The sequence below is a fragment of the Medicago truncatula genome, chromosome 8 (genome assembly GCF_003473485.1).
Source record: "Medicago truncatula cultivar Jemalong A17 chromosome 8, MtrunA17r5.0-ANR, whole genome shotgun sequence".
In the NCBI taxonomy this organism is placed as follows: Eukaryota; Viridiplantae; Streptophyta; class Magnoliopsida; order Fabales; family Fabaceae; genus Medicago; species Medicago truncatula.
Window position 1 is genome coordinate 43,464,348 of NC_053049.1, and position 10,384 is coordinate 43,474,731.

The 10,384-nt window shown below is 33.5% G+C and overlaps 1 protein-coding gene across 1 annotated transcript; it reads left to right on the plus strand.

The window, feature by feature from the left end:
- The first annotated feature begins 710 nt into the window (after window positions 1-710).
- On the plus strand, window positions 711-10,045 carry LOC11427599 (tRNA uridine 5-carboxymethylaminomethyl modification enzyme MnmG). The gene is made up of 13 exons (XM_003630254.4): window positions 711-1,058; window positions 1,148-1,293; window positions 1,724-1,815; window positions 2,605-2,718; window positions 4,658-4,988; window positions 5,419-5,598; window positions 6,363-6,443; window positions 7,078-7,296; window positions 7,468-7,610; window positions 7,718-7,884; window positions 8,735-8,952; window positions 9,100-9,192; window positions 9,638-10,045. Exons 1-13 carry the CDS (start codon window positions 860-862, stop codon window positions 9,836-9,838), a joined length of 2,184 nt encoding a protein of 727 aa, XP_003630302.1. The 5' UTR covers window positions 711-859; the 3' UTR covers window positions 9,839-10,045.
- The last annotated feature ends 339 nt before the right edge of the window (window positions 10,046-10,384 follow it).

A 10,384-nucleotide genomic window follows, 5' to 3' on the forward strand; every position in this document is an offset into this window, starting at 1 on the left:
GCTTATTTTAGATAGCTTAAGGAGTGCTTGCGGGACACTCTCTAACATAAACCTTAAAAAAAAAAAATTTGAGAAAAGTTAATCCTAATAGTTTTTCATTTTAGAATCAAAATAGATTATTTTTGATAAAATGATTTTTTTTAAAAATTCGAAACAAACACTTAAAAAGATGATAAAATAGAATTTTTTTTTCTCCTAAAAAAAACAGATTTTTTCATAAAAAAACATCCAAAACTAACCGGCCTAAACAAACACAAATAGCTTCAGTTTTTTTTTCTTCAAAATCTATATATAAAAAAATCTCTAGTTTTTTCTAACACAAAATCTATTTTCTTTAAAGATAAAATAAATGCACCGTAATCCACAAGTCCTAGCTTAACTGGCAAAATGCTAAACTTGTTAGGCCGGATGTCATGACGGAATTCAAGCATCGGTATTTTCACTTATGTGTTTGAGTTTATAATGGTTTTGTCATTTCGTCTATCCGCTTATGTGTTAACGGTTTATTTTCGAAAATAATAGATTTCAAAAAGAGCTAATCATAATAGCTTTTTATTTTAGAGTCGAAATATATTTTTTTTTATAAAATGTTTTTTCTAAGATTCCTAAACAAACACCTTTTTTTAGGAAAAACAACCACTTAAAATATGACAAAAGTGATTTTTTAAAATTAAAAAATAGAGTTTTTTTTTTCTTCCTAAAACTAACGCCCCTAATTATCATCATCGGATGAGGCTGCTTTGGTTAACAAAGCAACGGCGCTGAAGCTCTTCGCTGTTCCGCCGCTTTACATTGCCTGCAGCGAATGACAACGAGAACCTGAAAACTTTCCTATTCATCTCCCAATTTCATCTCAACCATGTCAACGGTGCCGTTTACTCTGCATTTCTCTCGCTTTAACCGAAATCTTCGCAAAACGCTCTTTCCTACTTCCTCCATCACTCTTTTCTACCCTCCTTCCCTCAATTTCCGACTCACAACTCGCCGGAAAATCTCCTTTTCCGCCTCCACTTTCTCCCGTCGTTTCTCCACCGTCACATCTGCTTCCTCGTCCCGAGGTACGATAGTTTCTTCTTCTTTTCCGGTGTCAGTGTATTAATTCGGAACAGAATTGTTTACTTATTTGTGTTTTTTTTTTTTGTTGCAGATTTGGATTATGAATTCGGAACAGAAAAATATGATGTGATTGTAGTTGGAGGAGGACACGCTGGTTGCGAAGCTGCTCTTGCTTCTGCACGTTTGGGTGCAAGAACTCTTCTTCTTACTCTCAACATTGATAGGATTGCGTGGCAGGTTTTACCTAATTATGCATCTTATTTTACATCATGTTTTTGTAATTTGAAATGCGGTTTAGTTACGCAGTGAATAAATACCAAGATGAATGTGTTTGTCATTTTAATTAAATTGAATTAGGCGAAAAAGATATACACTTTCAATGTAAACTAGTTTTACACAGACAACCAATCAGAATAAAGTATTTTATTTACAGTTATTGTTAAAATACAGTTACAAAATTGGCTTTTGTGGCAATACGATAAATTTTACTGGATGCCAGTGTAATGTAAAATAATTTTACACCTTGTATTTCCATTAAATTCATAAAATCATTGGATTACTGAAGGAGAAGTATTTGTGTTTGCAATTGGTTAAACACATGAGTCATGATGTGTGGTTTTATCCTAAAACATGACCAGTTTCTTACTGAGCGTGAGTTTTGGTGCAGCCTTGTAATCCAGCAGTTGGTGCGCCTGCAAAGTCCCAGCTCGTTCATGAAGTGGATGCGCTTGGTGGTGACATAGGGAAAATTGCTGATAGGTAACATGGAAGATTCGTGCTTCTTTACTTCTTTTTCTCTAGCATCTTGATTCCCTGAGATTATATTGATGCAGTTTTGTATATGACCATTAGATCACAATAACTGGCATGTTTGGAATAATTTGCATTTGTTCTTTTTTGTTTTACACACATGTTTATGTGTTATACACGTCTCTCTATCATTGGGAGATAGGAGTTTCATGAAGCATTATTTTGTTTTTCTTTTCTGTTAGGGGTCTCCCTTGAAGTATTATAACATCTTTTAGACAAAGGTTAATTTTAGCAAAAAACAGAAAAGCTTTCACAATAATATTAACATAATATTATGTAAGAATCTATGACAAGAGCCCAATTTCCCAATAACTCAAAATTATACTTTCAAGTAAGTTATTCTTAAGGAATCTACCCTCATTCATTGTAAGCCGTGGTAAGATTTTATAGAAATGATTTAATGTTAAGGGGAAAATGGTCTAATGAGTTCCTGGGCAGTTGCAAAATGATCGCACATTCAAAGCTATACGAGGATGAGCTATGATTTACTTTTCTTTTTCCTTTTATGTTTGAAGATGAAAAAAAATGTGAAATATCTCGGTGTATTCCCGTTCAAGCCAAACTAACCAATTTGTTTTTAATTCGAATAACTTACTACTTTTACATCATATATCATTGCTATCGTCATTCGGTACAATCTTGATTCATGTTTTCAAACTACAATTGTGATATAATATATTTTGAAGTGTGGCTTTTGGGGGTTTTGTTGCTCATGTCTGTTATTATGCTTGTGTTCAGATGCTACTTACAAAAGCGTGTACTCAATTCTTCAAAAGGTCCTGCAGTTCGTGCTTTACGTGCTCAGACTGATAAAAGGGAATATGCTTTGGTAATGAAGAATGTAGTAGAAAGGCAAGTTCATATTCATAACTTTTCCCCTTCCCTTTGTTACTTTCAAACTCCAGTATCTATTTTTTGCTGTGCTTAGCTTTTGCATGTGATCTATAATAGTCACTCAGTGATGGAAGTTGAACCAAAATTTTGACCAGGATAAACTAATGGCAGAACCATATAAATATGATTAATAGATTTAACATGTTACAATACCCTAGACTAACACTCATAATATGTATACTAATAATTAGGTCAACTGCTAAACTGTAGTAGTACAAGTCCAACCTCACCCGTTATAAGACTAACTCTGTAATAGGTTTAATATCTTTAACTTTAACATAATCCGTACATGACAAGAGATATTGCTTTATAACTTGAAAGTTGGCAAGAAGCACCAAGGTGAGTGGGGAGAATAGCAGTTTGAACTAGGGTTAATTATGTTTTAGGTCCCTATAAATAGGCGCATTTCCAACATTAGACCCTACTTAAATTTTATTAAATTTTTGGTCCTCGGCGTTTTTTTCCGTTAGCAAAATAGGTCATCGCTGTTAATTGTTGCTGATTGAGCAAACGGAAGCACATGTGGATGGGTTAAATATGTTTTTAGTCCCTATAAAATTGAGGCATTTTAAGTTTAGTCCTTACTTAATTTTAATAATTGTTTTAGTCCTTAGAAAAATACTATGCATTCAATATTAGTCTCTGCTCAATTCAAATTTGTTTAATTTATTCTTAAACTCTTAAGTTTTTTAACAATTTTTTGTTGACGTGTTAAGAACATTACTAAAAGTTCCGCCGCAAAATTTGATTTATATGTCCATATTTTATTACTTTTATCTTTAACTTCTATTGTTTTCAAAAATTCATATTTAATTCGTTTAATGTTAAAAAAATTTAAATTTTATTAATTGAACCTTTCATAGTGTTCTAAACTTGTCTCAAAAGATTCATTCAAAAATTTAAGAGTTTAAGGATAATTAAACAAACTTTGTCTTAGTATGGACTAAAATTAGAAGTGATTTTTTTTTTTTGTAGGGACTAAAAAAACCTACTAAAACTAGTTATGATAGTATTTTCATCATGAAAAGATATTTTTGACTAGTAATTATTCCAAAAAAAACCTATCAATTCGGCAACAAAATCACTCATGCCCGACAATTCAAAATAAGTCATCGATAAGATAGTGAAAATCGTGAATATTTTTGGCATTGGGATAGTCATTCCGCCCATTTCGTCAAGATAAAGAAAACGTAGTCTATCATAACAAAAGATGTTGACCAAAAGATGTTGAAGCGGCATAGATTATTTGAGTAGAACCTAATATCATTAACCAGGGGCAAAATATTGAATGAGCGTGGGAAAATAATTCCATATTATTTCGAACCAACCCATATGCTCCCAATTCATGCAAAACTAGTGGCAGGATACAAGATGCCTATAGATCAACCAAAGAGTAATGATTAACACATCTACAAAAAATTGTTAAAAAACTTAAGAGTTTAAGCATAAATTAAACAAATTTGAATTGAGCAAGGACTAATACTAAGTGCATAGTATTTTTGTAACGACTAAAACAACTATTAAAATTAAGTAAGGACTAAACTTAAAATGCCTCAATTTTATAGGGACTAAAAACATATTTAACCCAACAAAAAAAGTCAGATGTGGCATCCACGTGTGCTTCACCGTTTGCTCAATCAGCAACAATTAACAGCGAGGACCTATTTCGCTAACGGAAAAAAACGTTGGGGACCAAAAATTTAATAAAATTTAAGTAGGGACTAATGTTGGAAACACGCCTATTTATAGGGATCTAAAACATAATTAACCCTTTGAACTATAGTCCCTGATATCTTCAAATCTACATTGGCTCTGTGCAGTCTTCATCGCATAATTCATGCATCTTCTCTTGTACATTACTACCCATCTTATTTTGCTTTGACTTAGTTTTTTGCAGTACTCCAAACCTTTCTATTCGAGAGGCCATGGTCACTGATATCTTACTGGGGAAGAATGACAATGTGGAAGGTGTTTGTACATTTTTTGGAATGAAATTCTATGCTCCATCAGTCATTCTCACCACGGGAACTTTTATGAGTGGTAAAATATGGGTTGGTAGAACTTCTATGCCCGCAGGAAGAGCTGGCGAGTCTGCTTCACATGGATTAACTGAGAACTTACAGCAACTTGGTTTTGAAACTGATCGGCTGAAAACTGGAACTCCAGCCCGAGTGGACATTCGGACTGTAGATTTCTCTGGATTAGAATCTCAACCTGGAGATGAAGAGGTTCTTCCATTTAATCTTATATGTAGGTTCATTAGATTCAATTCCGTTCAAATAGTGTTTATGATATTTGGCTTTAAATGTTTTTTTTCTTTCTTTTTTCTGCGTTCATTGTACGTGCTATAGCCCATTATCAATTTTCTTTTTATGCTAGTCTCCTAGTAATTTTGATACAACTAAAAGGCCTTAGTAATTTACCACCTGGTTGCCTTAATTTTCTTAAGCCGGTTCTCTGATTGCCTTGTTTGACAATACTCTGCAATCATTTTGTTTCCGATAGTCCCAACAAATTATGATGCGTTAAATAGAATATAGTTTTTGATTTTGCTACAGTATGGAATGATGACGTTTTTCTGCATATAGTCTTTTAGTAAAAGCTTTTACTCTGTAAAACGGAGATGGCATTTCCTCAGTTTATCTTCATAATTGGCAGGTCAGCTGGTTTAGTTTTGATCCAGATGTCCATATTGAAAGAGAACAGATGTGCTGCTACCTAACTCGTACTACTAGTGCTACTCACCAGATAATTAGGGATAACTTGCATGAAACGCCCACTTATGGAGGATGGGTTGAAGCCAAAGGACCTAGATACTGCCCTTCCATAGAAGATAAGGTGTGTTTCAACAAATATTTACACATCATATTTTAAAAAGTTAACTTGGTTTAATATTTAGGGGGCATTTGGAAAAGTTTATTTGGGATTATCTCATATGACATAATCATAAACACGTGTTTAAGTGTTCACTTTCTTATGATACGTTCATAAGCGTTTTTTACCTTATTTCAGTAAGTTTTTGAAGTTAGCTTATTGAAACTACCTGTGTGAGGTTTTACCCTCTATCCCCTCTTGAATTTCTACCCATCCCAAATTCTATCTTTACAGTAAGAACAAAAGTTTCAAATGCAAATACATACCTTTTCCCCATGCATAATTGTATGTTCATAAGCGTTTTTTACCTTATTTCAGTAAGTTTTTGAAGTTAGCTTATTGAAACTACCTGTGTGAGGTTTTACCCTCTATCCCCTCTTGAATTTCTACCCATCCCAAATTCTATCTTTACAGTAAGAACAAAAGTTTAAAATGCAAATACATACCTTTTCCCCATGCATAATTGTATGTCCAATTGCAAATAGCTTATTGAATTAAAGTGCTTATAACTTAAACTATTGTATGATAAACAGTTAGTTAAGCTATTTACATAACTTAAACTATTGTATGATAAACACTTAGTTAAGCTATTTACTCAAAAGCCCCCTTATAAAATTAAGAATACTCGGTGCAAACCAGAACCTTTCAGAAAAGTTATGATCTGAAGTATGCGATCAATTATATTTGAAATTATGCATTTTATGATGAGATATATTGTTCACTTTTAGATTGTAAGATTCCAAGACAAAGAGTCTCATCAAATATTTCTTGAACCGGAGGGTCGAGATGTGCCTGAGCTCTATGTGCAAGTAAGTTGTATATTTTTTTCTTGTCTGAAATCCAAATGAAACTTATTAATAATTTTTCATTTTTTCCCTTGGGGGTGGGTTGAGTCAGATATAATATTTAAATACTATGGTGAAAATTCATAAGAAAATCAACAAAATAATAGTTAAGGAAAAAAATAGTCATCAATCGCAAAAGTGGTTATACCTGCAACAAATATATGTACCTGTTTTAAGACACGGTGATGCATAGAGTTTAGACTGTAGAAGCATCCTGCATCTGAGGTATGAGCAATATCCAAATCTTGTTATATCCTTTTTTAACCTGATAAACTGATAGAAATTTTGAGTACTACCAACTTTATGAAACAAAGCAGAAAGAGGTGAAAAATCGAGTTTTATTTTCTTGCCTGATGGAACAAGGATGTAATTTGGTTGAATTGAAGCAAGTTAATGGAATAAAGACATTGTAATAAGCCAAGTCGAAATATATATTTGAAACTCAATGAAAGGTGAATTTAGGGTCAAAGTTTACAAAAGAAAGTCGCCTCTCTTATCCATTGTAATTTAGGTGGGGGGTTATGGCTTATAATTTATCACCTTCTTTTTATCTTGAGAAGGAGAAGATGTCCTAACTTCTTATTCTTCTATCTTATAGGGGTTCTCAACCGGTTTGCCTGAGAGACTACAGTTGCCTTTGCTGAGAACTTTGCCTGGACTTGAAAACTGTTCAATGTTGAGGCCTGCATATGCTGTGGAATATGATTATTTACCTGCTCATCAATGCTCTAGGTCTCTTATGACTAAGAAAATAGAAGGATTGTTCTTCTCGGGTCAGATAAATGGAACTACAGGCTATGAAGAAGCCGCAGCACAGGTATTCTGTCAACTTCAGTTTGTGCTTTTATAAGTTAAAACCTGATTGCTTTTTTTTTCTTTCTTTCTGATGTTGTATAATGGGGAATTAATTAAGCTCATATTATTTATGCTGGCTTCCTGCTAATATAGTAAGTCTTTTTATTACAATCTACTCTTTTTTATCCTCCAGGGCATTATTTCTGGTATCAACGCTGCTAGACATGCAGATGGTAAATCACTCATTGTTCTTGAGAGAGAGAGCAGTTACATAGGAACATTAATCGATGATCTAGTCACCAAGGACCTGCGAGAGCCTTACCGGATGTTAACAAGGTACGCTAACTTCGATTAACACTTCTTTTCATATGCATATATGCATCCTCATTCCATTTCTCATTTCTCGATAATAACTACTTAAACAATATGTTCCTGATATTTAGCCGCTCAGAGCATCGGTTACTTTTGAGATCTGATAATGCTGATAGCCGTCTCACTCCTTTGGGTCGTGAAATTGGATTGATAGATGATAGGCGTTGGAAATTGTACCAGGAGAAGCAGGCTCGGATTTCTGAGGAAAAGAAGCGATTGAAAAGTGTCAAAATTTCAGGTTTGTTTGTCTACCATGCATGTGTGCCAATTAATTATGTCTAAGTTTTTTCTTTAAAAGGCAATGAAAAAAGTTTATCCTTTGGGGAAAGCAAGTTGGTTGCCTCTTTTAGTCACATACAATTGTTGGCCTTGATTGAGACAACAGGCCCCCCTCCTCAAGTCCTCTGTTTTTCCTATAGTCTGTAACTAACAGTACCTATTATAGAATAATGTAGTAAATAGCAGATTATTGAAATTTTGTAGTGCGAGAATGTGGGAGCAAGTGATGGAAAGATGTGAATATTTTTCTTCATTCTAAATCGAATGAAGAAAAAAAGTACAAGTAGTTGTAGTCCTACATTAGATTCAGTTGTCATTGGGAATTTGTGACAAAAAGTTGAGACTGTTAGTAACAGAATCTAACTAACTAATAAGCTGCTTAAAGCTTCTAGATTATCTACAATCGGCTTGGCTTATGTCATGTGGACTCAACTCAATATAAAAGTTGCATAATGTAGAATAGAGAAGCATAATGCATTGCGAATACATACACAGGAACACACAATAAGAAAGACAATGCAGAATAGAGAAGCATTACAGAAATACAACCTTAAGACATAGATCATATATTGCCAATACAGATTATTGTTATATGCACAATGGAAACGTGGTACTTAGATTACAGTGGAAACTACTGGTATATTTGTCTAGTGGATCATCCATGCTAGTGTGAAGTAGAAATATAAATTATTTGTGATTACTTTTGTCCATTCTCTTGGCAACATATGTTTTTTTTATCTAGTAGGACCAAAAGAAAATTTATTTGATTTCGTATCATTTATTGCAACTCACCTAAATTATCTCATTAGGAGGGGATTTGGCTGCTGAAATTACTGTTATGTCTGGTCAGCCTGTGAAAAACTCTTCAACATTGGAAAGCCTTCTTAAGAAACCGCACATACAATATGGGCTTCTTGATAAGCATGGTTTTGGTGACAAGAATTTATCAAGAATGGAAAAAGAATGTGTTGAAATTGATATTAAGTACGAAGGTTTCATCTTGCGTCAGCAAAGCCAACTTCAACAGGTATGTCCGTTATACACGTTAACTGGAGCAAATGCTTGTTGCTCTGTGTCCATATCACTATCCTGTATTGTTCTAATTTTTGCGCATTATAGAATTTCAGAGGTGTGTTTAATGTCAAATCTCATTGTTGTGTTGGATTCCATGTAGATGGTTACTCAACAACATAAACCACTTCCTGAAGACCTGGATTACTATGCAATGATAAATTTGTCTCTTGAAGCTCGTGAAAAACTTTCCAAGGTATGTAACATATTTATCAACATAGACAATTTGGTCATTAGAGTTAGGTTGGGTAAAACTGATGCAACCTTTAGATCCACAAGATCACAGTACAAGTTTAGTAATGACGAAAAAAAAAGGTGATATCATATCATATGATATCATGAAAATAAGCTTATAAAAGAATAATGAAAATAAAATGCCAAGTCAAACAAACCTTCAATCTCTAGTCAATATTGAATCCCTCCAAAAGAAATGTCAAAGTATCTTGTTTCTGATTCTATTGAATATGTGTATTCTACAAGGTTATCCTAATCTATGTTATGAAATTGTTACTAATGAACACCGACCGACCATGACAGAGAGACGTCAATCCCATCGTTGTGTACAGCAAATAGGTTTATTTAAGCAACTCTTGATTTCAACTTATTTTCAAGGACTTGACAAGTTTGGTCAATGATTTTAGGTTAGGCCTCAAACCATTGGTCAGGCGAGCAGAGTAGGTGGGGTGAGCCCTGCCGATATCACTGCACTACTCATTGAGCTCGAAGCCAAAAGGAGGAAAGCTCAAGGACAGAGGAGGTACAAAATGATAAATGCCATTGAAGCTAATACCCAAGATGAGGAGCCTGAAGTTTCTTTGACTGAAACAGCTAGATCTGGATAAATTTTTGTGACCACTCTACCGATTTTGATATTTATCTGTGCCTATGAAATGTAAAAGCTACAAAATCATAGATGGATAGATTGACAGAGAGGAAAAGGAACTGTTTGTAGTGGTTTATTTATTCATTTACAATTTTATTTAACTGATAGTAATAATTAAAGAAATGTGTAATTTGAGGTATGAGTATATACAAAAAACATTAATCGTTTCTTAATTTTGAAATAAAAATATACCATTTTTTTTTACAAGAAAAGTATGCCAACTCTTCGAAATCACATAACAATATGAACCCAAAATTTAAACGTTTTGAAACTTATCCATACATGGTTTACTTCTTTCAAAATAATATTAATTCTTAGTATAAGATTAAGTCTGGATTGACCATATAAAATGTATATTGAACTTGGTGGTACCTTTTGTTAAAAAAAAATAGTAAATCAGTTTTAATTCTAAAACGGATGAACATTATTTGACATTTTGCAAATAACTCGTACAGTTGCTAAACAAATTTGATAAGACGGTCTTTAAAGGATGCATGAATGTTGA